The 20,085-nt window shown below is 40.8% G+C and overlaps 1 protein-coding gene across 1 annotated transcript; it reads right to left on the reverse strand.

Moving 5' to 3' along the window:
* Positions 1-906: 906 nt before the first annotated feature.
* On the reverse strand, positions 907-19,902 carry LOC144931519 (transmembrane emp24 domain-containing protein 4-like). Its single transcript, XM_078855457.1, has 5 exons — positions 19,709-19,902; positions 16,739-16,839; positions 14,958-15,083; positions 9,270-9,416; positions 907-3,837 (listed from the first exon to the last, which is right to left on the reverse strand). The coding sequence occupies exons 1-5, from the start codon at positions 19,836-19,838 to the stop codon at positions 3,688-3,690; spliced, it is 654 nt and encodes a 217-aa protein (XP_078711583.1). The 5' UTR covers positions 19,839-19,902; the 3' UTR covers positions 907-3,687.
* Between the last annotated feature and the right edge of the window lie 183 nt (positions 19,903-20,085).

Consider the following 20,085-nt stretch of genomic DNA (forward strand, 5'->3'; position numbering starts at 1 on the left):
TATTTGACCATACTTCACCACGTGGGTGAGTAGTGTGGGTTGGTGAGGTTTAGAGTAACACGCCACATTTGCCAATATCGAGGTGCTGCAGTCAACAGAGTACCGAGTGGTAATGTTCATTGCAGCGGCATCATTCATCGGTTCAGCAATGCTGAATTGCTGTGTCATTCGTCAAGTGAGCATTGTGGTGCGCTGCTCAAATATTATTTCAGTCTTTTTTTTCTCAATGCAAACAATTTGGCTAGTGACGGCTGCTGAAACGTCAGGTGGCCGGGTAACATAGCGGTGAGAGCACTCAATACTAAACCAGTTCAGAGTTGAACATTATATTCCCACAAATACCTCGTTGCCAAAAGGGAAATATCACAAAAATGTACGCCAACAGAAACGGATTTCAATGTAGGAGGTTAAGTTGGACAACGGATCTCCCTTGTAAAAGTCAGGCAACTGGCTAAATGGGATAATCTGTTAACACATTCAATAAACTTAAAAGTTGCAGCCATTATCCATCCAAAATAAAAACTTGACTGCATGATTCAGTTATGCTGACACGATCCATGCTTGGGGAGCAGTTGTAGAGCCGTTGGCAAACTACGCTATAAACCTCGTAACCTAAGATCGATTCCCAGCTACGGCAAACATCCCTGGCGAGTGATTTCTGAACCGGTCCTGAATCCCCTCCACTCCTTTACTAATCAACGCTGGCTAACGTGAAGTGTGGTCCCCCCCCCCCCAACCACTCTCCATGACAGAAATGGCAATGGTTGAAGCCTTTTCACAAGAGTGGATTCACAATAGCTTCAAAGTCTATTTTATTTTACACCTACACTTTTCAAAAGAGCATTTGCTTTCAAAAACATAAAAGGATGCAAATGCCTTTACAAAACAAACACACAAGGCAGACGCCAGAGAACCCTTACCTTTATTTCCATAAACTTACAAAACATTGTGTATTCCCAAATGGACCTCCCCATTCACGCGTCAGAACAAGCTGGAAAAACGTTTGACGACTTGAATTATCTAAAATTAACAAGTTGCTTGCACTTCCTGGGTGGTTTATTTGTTTCTTGATCTTTCAAATTTAGTCACGAAAGAGTGTTGTAGGTAAGAATTCACTGTTGTTTGTGCACTCACCGATGGAACGAAATCCTCCAAAGTACGTGTTTCTTCTGACTTTCACAATGTTATGCATCGCGTTGTGTATTCATCACAATTTGCGAACACACACTGAGCATTAACAGTGTTGAGGCTTGCGAGAAGTGCAAGCTTCCAGTGTTGCCAATGTTCAAAAATAATATTTTTTTTTGCCAAAATTAACTGCAAGAAAACAAACTTTCAGAAAAGGTAAAGCAAAATTTAGCTCATGAGTCGCTTGTTTTTTTAAGTGTCAAAATTATCTAAGCAGAGAAATATGCAACTTTTTTTCCTTAAATATATTACAACATACTGGTGGAAAATGCAAGGAACGGAACTCATCTGAGGATTTCCACAACTAATCACACGCACTAAAAAAAACATACTTCAAAAGCAGCTATACATTTACCACCCCAACTTTAAGAACAGTGATACAACTCTCAAATCTAGGGAATAAACAAAACTGCAGCAGTTAGGCCAAATTAGAAATAATATACGTGTCAGCCGACTAACTCCCATAATGCAGCTCTTCTGATGGTGTGTTGAATGGATGATAAAGTACGTAGCTGAATCGGTATATTTTAAAACATGTTTTTTTACCCAAGAAAGCATTATCAATATTCAATATATTTCAGGAGGATCCAGCTAAGGTTTTTGCAGTTGGGGCGACACAGTTGCTGTTTTACCAATCAAGTAATTTCAGGTTTTTTCTCCAAATTTGTCAAATCTGTTCTGTTCGTTAATTCTGCATCACAAAAGAGTAAATAACAAAAAACTGAAAATTTTGTTTTTTTCCTTAGGAATGCCAAGTTCAGTCCACTACTCTTAACAACCAGTTGGGGATATACAGTATAGACATTTTCAAATGCAGCCCTAAAATGCCGAAGAATAAAACCACCCAGAAACAAAATACAAATATACTGTTCCAGCCACTCGCTCGTTCACACCACCAGCACAAGCATATGTAAAATAGCATTGTTGTGAACTCCGGTTACAAGGTTCGTTTCAGAAAACGTGGCACATCAAAACTGACACAGTGTAATGCATGTCACATATGCTGTAATTTGAAGTCAACAGGTTTGTGTCAATATGATAATATATTCCACTTAAATTTGTTAATCCATAATCGGTACAACCAGTGCTCATTTATAAAGGTGCTGTGGCAGCATGACTAACATGTGTGTGCATAGGATGCTATTGAGTTGTCCAGAGCCCAGAATGTTCTTCTAGAAGACAAGGTTCCACAAGCCGACGTTGTCCAACATGAGTGATTGTTGTTCATAAAGTGATCAACATGCCCGATTTGGAAAAACACTGCTCCCTACTTATTTATTATCAATGCCAATGGAAGGAAAATGAACACCAAATGTTAAATTATTTATTTGACAAGTCACTTACCCACCTCTCTCTTGAAAAATAAACATGATAACAGTGTCTCTCCAAATAGGGTATTGCTACCCTTTTATAAACGTTTCTTCTGTATTACCAGCTAATGCTTTTGTATCCATGGCTTCTTGGCGAGTTGGTTTTAAATATATTATGGAAATGTCCATGTGAAGGCTGTTGAAATGACAAATGTGGAGATTGTCATTAAATGACTGTTGCACAAGTAAAAAAAAGTAGAGAATCCTAACATACAGATGCATCTGGAAGAAATTTAATTGAGGGGTGAAGGTATGCTTGCAATTACGTAGTTTAATCCTCAAAATAAAATGTCCGAGTTCAACTGTCTTGTAACCTGCACTCGAAGGGTTGATGTTCCGATAAATTATTCTCCAATTACTTAGTAGGTATGCCATAACAATGTTCATAATGACAATTTCCATTCCACTTCATGAGACCAATATGTAATGCATGTTGACCTTAACCTCGCTTGAAAATCAACATATTGATACACCAAATGCTAATAATAGTTTTAATAGGGTACTGTATATCCTACATCAATTCTGCATACAATAATACAAAAACCAATAAACAACCCACTTTGCATTGGCATTGCCTGGGAGGTATTCTGCATTGACACAGGCAACAGTACTTATTACCATAGGTGGGACAAAGTCATTGTTATGCAAGTCCAAGTCGAGTCGCAAGTCATCAAATTCATGACTCGAGTCTGACTCGAGTCCAAGTCACATGACTCGAGTCCACATCTCATAGGTGGGACAAAGTCATTGTTATGCAAGTCCAAGTCGAGTCGCAAGTCATCAAATTCATGACTCGAGTCTGACTCGAGTCCAAGTCACATGACTCGAGTCCACACCTCTGCTTATTACTACCCCCACAGAGCATCTCACGATGTTCATTGATTGAGATGAGACAGCATTTTAATGGAGGCGATTTTGACCAACATACACACATTAATTAGGGGGGGAAGAAAGAAAGAAAAAAAACAATCACAATTTAACCCATCATTAAATAAAGCACAGTTACAGGGCGGTGCAGCAAAATCAAAAGTTGTGGCATCCCTACTACTGGAGGAGAGGTCGCGGGAGGGGAGAGTTGAATCAGCACCCGAACCACCCAGAGTGCATTAGGCAAGAGGCCCCTCCATCCCTATACTAACTTTTTCGCCTCAAAAAAGCTCTTGAGGTGCCTCATCTGCCAGATGCCGGTAGCAATGAGGATGAGTGTTTGGGCAATGGACCACCACAGAACGCGCTGGTTTGTGCTCTCGCTCGTCTGTCGGAAGCGCTCCTCCCGATACTGTTGAAAAGGGACAAACGCAATTTGGACAACAGTTAAAGTCAAATTACAGGACAATACATATCGGAGTTTTAACACGAGGCAAAACTTTGAAACACGCACATTTCCACACACTTTAAATGTGAAATGAAACTGTAAGCTTCAAGTTCTGTATTTTTTAAATACCATAGCATTGTGGCTAGTCTATATATGTTAATCCACTGCTGGATGAGGGTCTGCCCACAATATGTTGACCGTGGAGTTGATTTGACCAAATTTCATCACGAAGGTCAGTAGCAAGGGAGCAAATATGAGGGCGCTACCGACCACCATGTAGCCCACCATCCCGTAACAACCCACTGTGCATGGTGAGGACCTATCCAAGCACTATTCAGGCCCAATCCTGTTTCGCTTCCAAAATCAGACAAGATCGGACACATTCTGAGCCATGTGATCAAAAGGAGCTAGTAGTCTACCACCCATCGTAATTCCAAGCAGTTCACACGAGTCTAAAAGGGGTACGACTATACTTAAGTTCACAATTTGTGGAAGGAATGTACAACAGTCAATTAAACATCAACGTTGATAACAGGATTTGAAATTATTTTTCCACCGACATAACGCATCGCTAAGCAGTGTAATATGTGGAAGTGAGATTCCTATTTACAATATACGCTTCTCTTCGGGAACAATTCAGATGACAGACTTGACAAGGGGGGGGGGGCTATAGCTGCTGCTATCAAATAGCACATGGGGACTTTCATTTTCCAATGGGCCTTTTTAATAAGCCACACTCCCTTTTCAAAACAGACCTTGAGAGTTATAGCTCGCAATCAGCTTATCAAAACAAGGGCTGAGTAGCCCCCGCATTGGGTTACGAGATCCTGTCCGCACTTGGCAGCCCGAAGGTTTCTTTTTTACCCTGATTTTCTGCAATGCATTTCCGGCCTTGCACCGAATGATGGATTGGACTTCGTTATTCCGTTTGTGGCAGGTTTCCTTCCTTAAATGGTGTTATTTTAAACGGAAACCAATCTCCGGCGTGGGGCCTGCTACAACAAGACCTTTTGTTGTGCCAAAATGGGTTTGGTGAACAGAAGCTTGTTTGCTCAGGCACAGAGTCAATGCTCTCTCCACGCCATTATCAGTCAAGGTCACACAAACCACGTTTAAAACCTTCAGCACGTGCGGTACTTCAGCAGGACCACTGCCTATTTTAATCTAATGACGAGAAACTTCCTTATTCCTCAAGCAAACAGTGATCAATACACACACACACCTGCCATTCATAAACAACATGTTTTAAAGAGATTAATTCTATGCGAACAAAGTATGGTCAATTGTTTGACAGTACTTTACGCACTGGTCGGTGAAGGCAGAGAGTATAGGAGAGTAGAATTAATTTTGCTGCACTGCCTTCTGTGACACATGAGCGAACAACACCTGTTTTTATGCAGAGTAGTCACCCATCCAGGCACTCTCCAGGCTCAACTATCTCAAGCTTTCAAGACCTGCTGAGATCAGGTGTATCTGGGTGACATCGTCACAGGCGAATATTATAGTCCTGTAAAAATATTTTCGACATTAACTACGTTTTGTCAATTCTTTCAGCTGTTCAACACCTTTATGAAATATACTGTGAGGCAATATCTTATAAATATGGAACGCATAAGTTAATGCTTTAAGCATGCAAAGGACTTGAAAATATACGGCTGAGAAGCAATACAAGTATTGAGAATATATTCCAGGACGAAGGCTCCTTATATTTCAATAAAGGATATTAATTTAATGTCAATATGGAAAGTCGACGGACAGACCATCGTCTGGTTTCAAAATGTAACGGTGATCCAAGGGGAATGTCCGGAGGGGCGGATGTTTGGGTGCAAGAGTAAATGGAGTGCAATACAAAGGAATGGTAAAGATTCCTTAAAATCTAAATCAAATGGTGTAGCCCGGGGCAACACAATGCTTATATAGGTGTCCATAATGTAATTTTCTCGATCCCAGACAAATACAAGGTTTTACGTTTCAGAATTATGAGCTTTGAAGGTCCAAGTGGTGTCGTGAACAAGAACTTGATAGCTTTACACACAATAGCATGGGCAGGAGCCTAATTTGGATACCGTAATTATGGCAATGCATATTTTGAACCTCAGATTTTTATACGCTCATAATGCATTATATAATTACATCTAAAAATCAATAAATTAGTTTAAACAAATAGTGCTTCAAATCAAAACAACGTCATTGTAATTCCAAATTATTTGCAGAAACAGCTGGAAAAAACAGCAATGTTGAGACAAAAATGCCAAGAAAAACAAATTAGAATAATTTCTACTTCTCTGACAGAGTGCAACCCTGTGCTGTTCATGTGTTGCGCGCCAAGCGCTCTCCACTGAGTTCCAAGTGACCTGACGCAAGGACAGCGCGTTCTTCACCACATTTTAACCCCTCTACTCGAACACTCACTGCCTACCGCCGCTGTACACTGTGCCATCAACTTTGGAAATTTATGAAGCACGCCATGGACAAAGTGTCCTGGGAGTGCTAAAGAAAATATTTATGACCCATGATAAAAATCAGCGAGTTTAATGGTGGCAGCGTGATGAACACCGGGAATTAACTTAATCCACAGCCTTAGAGACTGAGTGATTTGTGTATAGACGTGGAGAATGTTATGCCCATGCATATTGCGAAAATATATTATTTCAATTACAGATACTATTTCTTAATAAAAACAAGCATTTTTGACGTGGGACTGTGTTCAAAAATTACAACCATTATTTGCGTGTTGCCATTGAAGTATGAATAATTAATTACAGCCCTTACCCAATCCGCTGCTGGATTAAGGCTCTCAGGCAACTTTTGGTCATGAGCGTTGCTTGGCCATACTGGTCAGCACGGATTGGGGTGAGGGGTTGGGTGCCAAGACTAGTTCATCCACCATGTGCTCCTGATGTTAGCCACAGCCTGCCATCGAACTCAGGTTGCTGCCCAGTTCATGCTGCAGTGCGCGCAAACTACTGCCCCCCACCACTGCTTCACCCCAATAAGTGTTACCCCCCCAAGAAAAAAAGATAGTTTTCAATTAATAACATATAAATTATTCATAAAGAAAACATCAAAGTATAAAACCGCAGATTTGTGAAAATTACTTTGGCTAGTTGTAATGTATAGTAGGAATGATACTGATTGCAAACACTTCAAATAATGCTAACAACTGATGGAAACAAATCTAGGAATCACATTTACAATGGTCTATGTTGCAATGTTATTTTTTTGAAAGAAAACTTCTAGTGGGGCGAATTGGAATGTTTCAAGTAACATTAAAAAAGAAAGATGAGAACACTTTGGATGTTGTCTGCGGGGCATGGGCTTCTGCCGACACGATGCCTCACCCTTTGCTGTCTCTGAAGTAGAGTAAAATAACACACTTTGTTCACCTGAGTGTTTTCCAATCCGATTTCACAGGCATTTTAATCGGAAGCAGCACATCGCACAACAGACAACGCCCAGGCAACATACAAAACCAGACCGCGCCATTGTGCAGAAATTAAACTGAACAAATTCCTGCACAACACTGAACACCACATACAATAACAAGATTTCGATGGCAGCGTCATTTAACGATTAACTCATCTGCAGCACCAGGCAAGGCTAAAAGCCGGTTTCACACTGTAAGTGGAGGCAATTATTCCGAGTTCAAGCATTCATTTGAAAAAGGACTTCCATGCCACTAGGTCTTGGCACAAAGCATAATTACGGATCTATAGCCCATTTGTGTCACTTTAAACCAGGATAAGAGCAAGCCAATGTATTGCACATTAACAAATCTATTACATTATCACCTCCATGTGAATGGAACTGAAAAAGAAAAATTGCATAATGGACAGCTGAAAATGGATAGCCTACGACTCTGAGGACATCTTGTGTCTGTAACGCAACGTTTGACCGAGACTGCACGTACACGGACATCCCCAGCGGATCAGGAAACGGATTTCTGCCAAAAAAGCAACACATGCCTGGTTGTAATATATGATAATTTTGAATTAAGCACGTGAGCCAAAAGTTGATTTATTTGTCATTTCCCTAACTCCCAACTTCATTACTCAAGAGCCTCATTATGCTGTGAGAGCACTGGCGGATGGAATCCACTGCACAGGCCTGGTTGTGCAGATTTCACAAGCAGGTGTGTTTGCACATCTGCTAACCCACAACGTGGGTGGCCCATACACAACAATGGTGTCCGTTGCAGGCCTAAACACGTCCATGGGCAATGGGCACATCCTACCTCCTGCAAAAATTCTGGAGATTCTAAGGACGTGAAATGAGAATAATGACGTATAAGTCCAAGTCACTGGCGTGCTTGGCCAAATTAGTGGGTTTTTTGATACTCTCAACCAATAAAGCAGAATTATAATTAATTGAATTGTAGAAAAATATGTCGTGTACATATTGCACAGTGCTGCATGTATGCAAACTACTGTTTTATATTGCATGTGAGAATAAAACTTAACATGTGACTGTTTTCTTGATGCAAAGAGAATTTTTTAGCTATAAAAAGTGGAAAATGCAAAAGTGTCTTGATTCCAAGTCCATTATTTGGAGAAAACTGAAGCAGCATTGTGTGCTCGACTTCATTAAAATACATTACGGGGCCCCATGCAGTAAATCACTTGTCAACCCATCACAGCAGGGCTCCCATAGTGAAGTGTTTCTTGGTTTTCTCAGCTGGGCTGCACACCACACCACTTTTTTTTACCACTGCTGGTTCTCTGTGGCCTGTGTCAAAACAAATACCAAGGAACTGGGCAAAAGTCAACTCTGGTGAAATATAAAAAAAACGGTTTTGAGTGTAAATGTAAGCTTAATATCAATTAAACACTATAGCTGAAGATGACCTAAGGTTAACATTTTAGAACAAACTTAGCAGCCCCCCCCCACTGTGCCACAAAATAACTTCAGATTCGTGCTTTTGTTTAAACGGAGTGAATTTTTTGTTGGCATGAAATAAGATCCACACTGTTCACAGTTTTGACAAGCTGAAGTACTTGTGACCAGGAATTGATTCTTCATATAAAAACATTTGTTAAGATACAAACAAGCAAGGGTGGAATGAAGCTTAACATTAGCATGCATGGAAGATTAATCAGACTCTCAGTTTTGTGTTCAAGATAACAAACAAATATCAACACAAGTGCAAATTTTCATCAATAGAACTATCCTCATACACAGTACATGTGCTTTAAGGTGCGGTTGCACTGTGCCAAAGTTTGACGATAAACACAATAAAGATACAACTTTACATCGCATGCAGAGGGGTCAACAAATTGCAAGGGCACAGTTAGACTGGCAAAATACAATTTGTGTGCAAATTTAAATCATATTTGCAATTATGGACAACGTATAATGGTGCTGGCCATGATTATTACTGGCGCCAATGCAAATCTCACCCGCTGATAATTCTGCTCCTTCTGGATTTGCTCCACCTGGTCCAACAGCTGCCGCACCCTGAGCTGCAGTTCTGTCAACTTGTCCTTGGCCGCAATCTCAGAGTAGTCGTTGGCGTGCTCGCCCACTTGGATATCCAGGTGTACTCTCTACAGGCAGACAACCACGTAACAGTGCAGGCAACACGACCATTAACAACAGCAACACCAACACGCAATCACACACCATTCAACTGTGATGCAAGTCGACTTCAATCAACAACCGCAGTGTTTACTTGATTAGAGATATAATTCATCACCACCTCCACTCCACTATTCAATGAATTGCCAAGATTCAAGGTCATGAATGTTTGCTCTTGTGATGTTTTCAGAACCCACAGGGGGTAATCCACAGGGGGTATTAATTTATAAAATCTGTACAGACAGCTATATTTGATTTGATACAAATAACAAAAACATATTCAATGTACAAGTTGTTACCTTTCTACAATGAATCACATACTGGATCAGATAAATTCCCCACCTTGTAGTATCTGCAAAAGTAACCTGCCAATGAACTGAAAAATGTAGCACGTTTAAAAAACATAGTCCTAGTTATTCAAATGAACTTGCATATCAATGAATATGCCTTATAATAGCAAGATATGGATTAACTCCAGCGTTTAAACATGCAGCATAAAAGAAAATGTGTTGTTACTGTGGAAGACAGATCTATATTTTTTGTGAAACTGCCACAACATAAATTACACTCCCACAAGTGCTTTAAGGTTTGTTTTCACCGAAAGACCCAAGTTATGTGCCTCCACGACTGAAGGGTGGTCTAATTAATTGCATGTCACGATGCCGAGGAAAGAAAGATCATCAATCTTGCCAACTTAAATACTGCAACAGTCTCAACCCTTCCGCATCCCTTGGCTGTGGACATTTTGACAGCCGTGGCTCATCTGGAGACCATTGTACATTTGTGTGCTTAAGCATGTTTCTTATGAAAAATATATCATTAGGCGCTGCCCTGGACATAAACATTAAAATTGCGTGATTCTTTTGGAACGTATCTACAGCTTGTCACTGTGATTTCAGTGTGCCTTATCACCAAATCGTTCATTTTTGGTTATGTATTCAATGCAGAAAACCAAATCCAAGACATACAAACAAAATTGGAATAAAAAAATGTTCCAAAAATTAATTTCAACAACTGTCAATCAAGAAATTACAAATAAGCACGCCACGTGTTTTGTTACGGCATTTTAGTATTGCAATAAGTTGAGGCTTAAACTAAAGAGACTACCAAACTAACTCGTAAAATATTTGTACAAGAAATATTTTTTGGCATAAGTTTTCATATTTGTGAAAGGAGTCTCTGTTTTATAAAGGAACAGCATTCCTTTAGTATGAAACCCCTTTTCTGCTTTTCCTCCCCACTCCATCGCACATTACCGTAAATCCCAATAGTGCAATTAAACATTTATTTTCTTTACAGCGACTTGGTCATTTCAAAATGGAGTCGGCGAGATTAACTGAGGCCAATAGCTGAACGCAAGCAGGCGGGTTTCCGGTCTGCTCCGTGCCAGCTACCAGGCAGAAAAACTCATTAAGGGATATATATGCGTTTTGTAGCACTGAAGAGTTTAACACAAACGACTATGCACCATCTGCACTAATGTCACCCAACTCTACGGCCAGAATCACTTTAAAAAATAATATATCCATCAAAATAAGTTTTTACTTCAATGGAGCTTTTGCTGAACACAAAAACAATTTATTTACTAGAAAATTAACGGTAAAAAAACTGCCAAAAATGTATATTCAAAACATAAAACACTCCAGAAATGTCCGGACGAGGCTGAAAAATTGTTTCCTTTATTATCCCATCCAGAGCAGATCTCATCTTTTTTTTTACCCATCAAGGCAAAAGGAAAATACATTTCAACGGAAAAATACATCATGCTATAAGCTCTCCGATGTGTTTTGTGGTTGCACCGCGTGTTGTTCAGCATGATGTCCGACGTTTCACTCCACGTGCTGTGAGCTTAATCATGCCGAACAACAATGTACAACCCAAAAACAAACATGAAAACCACAAAAAAACCTACGAAATCGTAAGACATCATTACTGTTTGTTATTAAATAAAATATGTTCCATGATTACTCACGAGGTGGAGACAATGTAAACATGAACTGTTTTTCCCATTTCAGGTAATATATAAGGATGTAAGTAATCATATGCTCATGTCCCACCAATGATTTACAACATTTGAAATGAAAAACACTTTCTTACACATGCGATTCCATTTAGGGTAAGAATTTATATTAATCTATGAATCAATGCATCGTAATACCCCATACGTTACAGATTGCCTAAATACAGTTTGAATTAAGTTTAACACGTAGGCTTTCGTGACCAATATCATCCATAATAGAGGGTTTTGGGTTAAATCGCGTAAATATATCAATGTGTCGTTAAACCCGCCACCACCAGACACAGCCAACTAGTCAAGGTTGTCACGTAAACAGAACATGCCAATTCGTCACTAGTACAGCACACCGGTGTGTTGGAGAGCCAAGCCACAACATTTACAAACTGAGTAACGACGTTTCGCCAGTAATTACAACTAGCTTCATCAGGCAAAAAAAAAATCTAGCTGTCACCTGATGATGCTAGTTGTAATTACTGGCGAAACGTCGTTACTCAGTTTGTAAATGTTCTGGCTTGGCTCTCCAACACACCGGTGTGCTGTACTAGTGATGAATTAGCATGTTCTGTTTACGTGACAACCCTGACTAGTTGGCTGTGTCTGGTGGTGGCGGGTTTAACGACACATTTATATTAATTACGCGATCTAACCCAAAACCCTCTATTAGGGAGTTTGAATTAAGACACATGTATCGTTTTTTTTCCCTTTCATTCATTACACTATACGTATTTTATCCAAGTTGTATAGTTGTAAATGTGCTATGTAATATTTTTACATAATCTTACACCGTTATATAAATGTAATTCATGAACACAACAAGGATAGATGAAACATAAGAGCGAATGTGTACAATTTTTAAATCATGTGCGTGTATATTTGAAGCTGTTAAAAATTAGACCTCAGCAGGGAAAACGTAACAGAGTATGCCTATGACAATTTTTTAATGCAAACAACCGATTTTGGCAGATATATTTTCTTCCAAGTATTTTACATTAAATTGATTCTAAACACTAGCAAGAGCAAAGTTTTCCCGAACATAACATTCAAAACTTATTTTTTTGTAATGGTCGGCTCACACCATCTTGTGGTTTATGTTCTGATTGCATGACGAAATAGAGGGTCAGCAAAACCTGGTCACGTGGCGCCACCTCACGGTGAAAACGTGTCATGAGCATCGCTACATAGATTGCCCATACTGTTACCGAGTTGGCAAGCATAAAAAGATTTTTAAAAAACTCACATTCGTTCATAACACTCCCATGATGTACTGAATGGCCAATTGCACAAAATGTCACCGATTTTATATTTTTCATTTTAAGGCAATGTTATACACAAATGTGTTGCGTCTCATCACTAGACCGTGACTTACAAAACACTCGGGAACAATTTTGACTTAAAAACTTCCGTGACTGCAGGAATTCATATTCTATGGTTCTTTCGGTAAAGTCACGTAGATAGAGCACGACGTTTCGATCGCAACAGAAGCGGTCGCTCAGGAACAATTTCAGACGAATTCGATAACAATCATTTCGCATCAAGTTCAAAATTCAACTTGATATTAAACAACTTATAACATTCAAAAGGAGAATGTACAAATCCTAAACATTAAAATGTTTTAGAATCTGATGTTTCCTGCTCATGGGTTGAGGACTGCAACTCTCTCTATGATCTCCCCAAATAACCACCAATTTCAAGTGATCCTGGATGCTGCTAGGAGTTTCCTCCCTCAACTTCATCAAATCCCACAAATTACAAGGTTCCCCCCCCCCTCATCGACCGAGTGCCATCTTCAAGATCTCCCCCCCCCCCTTAAACTCACCCTCACCTACCTCTCTCCCCCTTTCATCTCCCTCTTCTCCTCTCCACATGTTTCTCAGCTCCAGCAATAAATGCCCTCTGGCAAAACCCCTAAACCGACACTCGATAAAACACTTTCTCTGATACTGCACCCACTGCCTAGAATGCTCTCCTTCTGGCCACATGTATGACCGACTCCATCAGGCTTAAGATTTTCCTGTTTTCTGCGTGTAACGGTGTCCATCTAATCAACATTTCATATTCAGTTGAAGAACTCTTCCCCCACACACTGTTTTCTGTAACATTCACCTTCGCTATAAGAAACTCCGTGCTTCACTTGCCCACAATCTCACAACGTCTTCCTTATTTGCAGTACATCGAGATGCAGTGACATTCCCATGATTTATAATCTCAATTGTAATTGTTAATGTTTGCCTATGAAATAGAAAATTAAGCATAGCACAACTCAAACTGCAAAGATAATATTACGTTATTTATCATGGGACCTTTTTTGCCAGTATGAACGTCGTGATCGATTAATTGTCTGCCTACGTGACTTTACCGAAAGAACCAAAGAGTATGGATTCCTGCAGTCACGAAAGCTTCAAATCGAGAATGGATATATTATGAGAGCATGTTTTGTTTGCATGTTCACCACAAGTTCGTGTAGTTCATGCGGATTTGATTCCTTGAAAAAGGTATCTATTTGGTGTTTGAACATCTTAACACCTGTTTTATTGCCAGAAGGGGTAAAACCGATTTTTATTTTTCATTATTACCTTTTTAGTTGACAAAAGTCAAAGTGGTTTCTTGCCAAATAGTTTAGGAGGTTTGTTATATTCTATACAGAATTCTAATTGCAGGAAATGTTACATTACTATTATAGAATCAAGTATATCCATTGGACCAATGCAGTTTTATCAGTAGTGGAAGTTAATGTAGTATCTCAGTAACTTTACAAGGAAACATGCCTTAAAGATGGTTGGATGGCTCAATCCTCAGAGTGCTGACGAAGTACCGCTAAGAACCTGGGTAGGATTCTAGGGACCACTCATGATTAAACTGGTTCAAGGTGAGTGAGTTGATGTCCTCAGGCTGGTTGCCAATGAGTGCACACACAAAAAAGTTACGTAAAATTTGGTATGGCACTTCATTTAGTTAAAATTCAGGTCTGAGGATGAAAAATATTGGTTCTACTTTTGCACGGTGAACATTATTTTTAGTGGCAGAGTGGGTGGGAAAGTACTACCCCTGAATGTGTACCAGAGGTCACTTGAAGGGATTTCAGAGGTGGCTTAGTGACATCCTCCTGCATAGGCCACTATTTAACATGAAGGGTTGCACTGCTCTGTGGGCACCGCAGTGGGAAGATGCTAACTACCTCGCCTGGTATACAGATCGTGGGTTCGATTCCAACCCTGATGTCTGCTGTACATTTGGAGTCTGCATATTTTCTCCATGGTCTTATGGATTTTTCTCCGGGTGCTTCAGTTTTTCCCTCAACATTTAGAATTAACGTGCGTTCACAGTATTTGGCTGCTGTAAATTTCCACGTGATAAGCTATCATTTGTGGCCAAGACGCTTCTGAAAAAGAGCTATAGAGCTCAGTGGGCCTTACCTGGTAAAATAAAAAATATATAATAGTAAACTTCGTTTCATGACACGACCCCCAAATAAAGAAACACCACGATTACTTACCAAGCGCCCACCAGCAAAGAGGGCGATCTTGGTGGAGTTGGAGTGGAGGCAGATCTGGTGCTCCCCAGGGGTGTGGGAAGTGAACGTAAAGCGGCCCTCTGAGCTGTACTGCTTGGAGAGGATGATCTGCAAAGGGGGTGAATCCAACCATATGATCACATTACAACTGAAATAAGAGTGCAAGGAAAACATTCTTACAAAATTCATTCAGGGCATAATTATTTATTGTTTTACTTTGAATCTTGATTTGAAGCTTTCGTGACTGCCGGAATGCATACTCCTTGGTTCTTTCGGTAAAGTAACGTAGTTAGAAATAAAATAAAACAAATCACGACGTTTCGATCGCAACACAAGCGGTCGTGATTTGTTTTATTTTATTTCTAACTACGTGACTTTACCAAAAGAACCAAAGAGTATGTTTAATTTGCTTAAGGGCCTGCTGAAAAGTGGCATATCCCTGCAATTACTTGCTCACTCCACTGCCGACAGAATGACCTCCCACAAGGGGGAGTACGAGTGAACCCCGTCAGAGGGTATTTTGGACTACAATTCCACACAAACCAGACATCTTGGAAGAGGTAGGAGTAGCCACAATTTATCCCACCATACATGACCTGCCAATCAACTGTGGTGTACCCATTCATACTGCTTGGTGAACAGGGGTAGGGGGGTTTAAGAAATGTTCCCATTGTTGCAACTGCTGTGCTGAGAGATTGAACCAGTATGACAACCATCAACCATGGCAGTATCCTCGCGAAATTCGCCACTATATTTAAAAATAAAGTCACATGACAAATAGGTTAAACAATTGCAGATATGTGGGTGGAAAAAAGTTTTAAACACAGCAGGACATGAATTATTAGGAAAGTTATGGAGGGTGGACTGAAAGCATAATTATGAAATAAAGAGGCGCATGAGAACCAGTTGGGAGTGCTTTTAAAAAGCCAAACTTCACAATGAAAAGCAACATAAAAATGTACCTGAAGACACTTTTTAATCAATGCATACTACCTGCTAATATATATCGATCATGAACGTGGACATTGACAAAGATAATGGATAGCCACGGGAGGAAATGCTACAAAAAGGATGTCCGTCCAACAGACAGAGCAACACATTTGGATCATACAGGTGCCTAGTGGATTGTTAAATCACGGGAGATGGTGATGGTTTCGGGCAGCCTTCATCTAAAAGTGCATCGATCATGGCTGATGATTATCTTGTTTTCTAGTCTTTCAAAGTACCTGAAAGGTAGAGGTCGTCAATTCCATGTCTCAAGAGAAATGCAAAATCTACCGCAATTGTTAAGACTTCATCGCTCAGAATTTAGATTCCAAGCATGAGACATGAATGTGATGCAGAGGTCGCAAACGGGTTTTGATTCCTTACCCGTACCCGGCCGCACCAGGGTCGCAAACAGGTACCCGTACCCGGTCGGGTAGGGTACGGGTATCGGGTACCCGATTGCGACCTCTGGTATGAAGCCATGTTGCAGGCGCGGGTGGGTTGATTCTAAGAACTTTAATTGTGAGAAGAGACAAGACGTTGGGAAATGAGTGTACGGGTAGCCGGGTATCGGGTACCCGATTGCGACCTCTGATGTGATGACGTAGAAAATTAACTGTCAGCCACAAGGCAATTTTGTAGCCACCCATCTCTTCACAATCAAAATCTTCACCGCATCAATTTAAAATAGGGTTGTACAATATTTTAATAAAACTTAAACAAATTGCACAAGATGATGAAGTTATGTATCTTTTTTTGTTCTTCTGCAGGCATACCTTTCCATCTGGGTCCTTAACCTCCACATGCATTCCCAAACCAGGGGTGGAAGGAAGAAATTCCTGTTTGTTCTTGTCCCAAAGCTGAGTCTTGTAATTGCCTGTGAAAGGAAAGCAAAAATTAGTCCACTTACATTATAAGTATGCACAATAAAAGAAAGGTTAGCAAAACGCATTTTCAAATGTGACACTGTTTCCTCATTAATATAAATCATATATAAACCCTGCCAAAGAAACTCTACAGAGGCACATTAATTCACAGAAATATAGGACAGGAGTGCAAGAAACTACTTTTAAAAAAGACAATTGATATCTCTGAACATGCATTTTTTACCTTAGAGCTACGGTTTTATAATGTATGTCCACGTGTCATAAAAAGCAATGTGTACATGCAAATTAACGTACACACACTTCGCAATGTAAAGAGCTGCAATAGAGTTCCGTAATTTATCAGCCTCTTGCACCACAATAGTGGTTTGTATTCTGTTACACTTATCAGTGCTTCACCAAATAAGGCATCTGTACCAGCACTAAAATACAGTACTGTATAACAAGCTAAACTATAATCACCACTCATGCATACAGTACTATATAACTGTGGTAATGAATAATATCCCAATATCAAAATAAATATGAAAATATATTTGGCAATTACTCATAGAGCAAGCCATACATTCTAATACAATGTATGTCCAATGGGTTATTGAAGGTGTTAAGTTACAACCCTGACGAGCGATATTTTATGCATGGCGGTGTGATTGATTTTAACATAAAAGGTACACTGCAAGTTTTTTGTTGTAACTTACTGACCCACCTCTACTAGAGCTTCACAGCTCATCAGATTCCTCCAGTCTAAATAAAGATTCTGAGTACCATATAGACGCTAACGCCTTTTTTTTCAAAAAGGGTCTCCTTTCAACTGGTATTAATACAAATGAAACAAAAATCCGTGGGAGAATAAACATACGGAGTACACTTATTTGTCAGCTCACCGGATTTACGTTTAACCCAAAACCCAACCTCCTTTTTGTCACGTCAATAGAGGGACCTATTATATGGTGAGCAGTGTCACCACATCAGTGACACACTTAGCATAGAGTGCTATTGAACAAGGGCGTCAGTAGAAAGATATCGAATAGGAACGCTTACAGCTGCCCTCTTCAAACAGGTGTCTGCGTGAACAATGACTTCAAAATGTGGTTCAAGTCGAGCAAGATTTTGCTTAGTAATGAGCATGGGCACTCACTTGTTAAATGTACCATGTTAAGCGTCACCAGAAACTCGCAAGAATCAACATGTTAGGTTTCGCTTGCAATTACGACCACTGTTATTGACAGTTATAATTCCATATCATGGACATAGCAATGTGTTGTCCAAGAAGTTTGATATTTAAAAAAAAAACATCAATATAATTTCATGACCGATAGAACATAAATGTGCACTGCCAAAATAAAAGTATGACACACTACAAGGAGGTTAAAGGTAAATTGAACACTACTACACTCGACTCAAACTACACACGTGCATGTGTATACACAGCCCTTGGTAAATCCATCAATGGATTTGGGCCTCCCAACGCTGTGGGAGGTTACGGAACCATATTTCACCACATAGCCAAACCGCACTGGCTTAAGGCAGGTAACATTCAAGTACATCAATGTATGTTGCTGCGCTGCCCTTCACGCAAGCCTTAAGTTCATCGCCTATGACACCTGGCATGCATGGTAGTCGCCTATCCAAGCACTATCCAGGCTTAATTCGTCTGCTTAGCATTCGCGATCGGTGACCATGGGCATTATTACATGCGGCGACATCAACGTATAGTAATGGTACAATGAAGCGGCGTAGTATAAATAAAGAGTGAAACATCGTGACAGACAGGCAGGCAAGAATCCAATACATACAACTCTGTAAGGGCAACGTGTACCGGTGAAGCCGTGAACCTTACACGTCATCACTGGGTGCTTCATCAAGCTGGGTTGTAACAAACAAAGCGTCATTGCAACTTCGTACAACTTTGCCGTACGTGGCCACGTTCGGCATGAAAACACACACGCAGTAGCACTGTTTATGAAACAAATTTGGCGTATGTTTTTTGCATGAACGTAAACTTTTACATGGAAACGATATGCTTGCGTGTAATGCAGTGCAATACGTGCGGTTTCTCAAAAAAGAATGTAATGCACGGAGTTGACTGGTGGCAAGTCAGAGTTGTGTGCACGTACGAATGGAGCAATACAAACATAAAATGGTTGTTTTAGCGCGAGCAGAACTTGGTTGACACGGCGCACACACCCTCCAATTTAACACACGTCAACCTAACACATGGCCCAGGCTTCAAAACTTGGCCACGATGACCAATATAAAACTCCTAAATACCTACGACACCAAACCCGAAACACAATTCGCACAACTTTAAAGGAGATCTGACCAATAAACACAAATGCATAATCTTTCAGATGTACACATTAATGTCTGGGCTGTCCAAATGGAGATTTAAGATTCGTTCACAAGAAATTTGACTTTGTGATGTTAACACAGCGCAAAAGGGGTCCGGTCAATCATTAATTTAGAGTGGTTTGTTTGCTATTACCGTAGCTTCTAACTCGCGTGTACAGCACAGGAAACACCAACTTCGATATGGATATCAAGTACAAGGCCATTCTGGACGCGAAGTTCCGCCTTCACACTCTGGACGGACCTTCAACACTCACACGGACACCGTCAGTCAGCGCTTCAACAAAACGCCCAAAAGGAGCCAAGGGCGAAGCGACCACCGCCACGCGTCAACAAACGCGTGGCGAAGAACAGCGAGAACACCGGGCCGACCCCGCCGCACGCCTGAACCCACAGGCCGACCCATAGCGTACCGATCGCGGTATCCCAACCGGGCGAGGTCAAGGCTTAGGCCTACACGTAGGCCGCGCGGTCTAGAAGTGAGTGCGGTGGATGACGGCGGCAATCGCGCACCTATAACCATGGTCTCGTCGGGGATCTCCTCGATGAAGCATTTCTTCTCTGTCTCGCCGATGTGGAAGTACAGCGCGGTCGACACGTCGACAACGGCCAGCAGTAAACAGAGCAAGGCGCACTTAGTCATTGTCGCCGCTTGTCGTCGTCGTCCTCGGAGCCGCCGGGAAGAGGAGGGGAAAGGGGGGGGGCAGGACGGGGATAAGTGGGTGGGCGCTAGCGCACAGATGGGTGGAGCTATGCTAATAAGTAGGCGGGGTGGGTGTAGAAGGGGGAGGGGCGGAGGAGGAGCTATTCACGTGACGTCACGGAGTAGGCGGAAGAAGTTTCTCCCTCAGCAATGAGGGTGCGACGCGAAACAGGAAACGGAAAGCGGA

The sequence above is a fragment of the Lampetra fluviatilis genome, chromosome 4 (genome assembly GCF_964198595.1).
Source record: "Lampetra fluviatilis chromosome 4, kcLamFluv1.1, whole genome shotgun sequence".
In the NCBI taxonomy this organism is placed as follows: domain Eukaryota; kingdom Metazoa; phylum Chordata; class Hyperoartia; order Petromyzontiformes; family Petromyzontidae; genus Lampetra; species Lampetra fluviatilis.

Coding starts and splice junctions, on each gene's coding strand:
- LOC144931519 (XM_078855457.1), bottom strand. CDS start 19,838: ATGACTAAGTGCGCCTTGCTCTGTTTACTGCTGGCCGTTGTCGACGTG. Junction 16,840..19,708: donor CGACGAGACCATGGTTATAG/GTGCGCGATTGC, acceptor TTCCTTTCACAG/GCAATTACAAGACTCAGCTT. Junction 9,417..14,957: donor TCTTTGCTGGTGGGCGCTTG/GTAAGTAATCGT, acceptor GTCTGCCTGTAG/AGAGTACACCTGGATATCCA.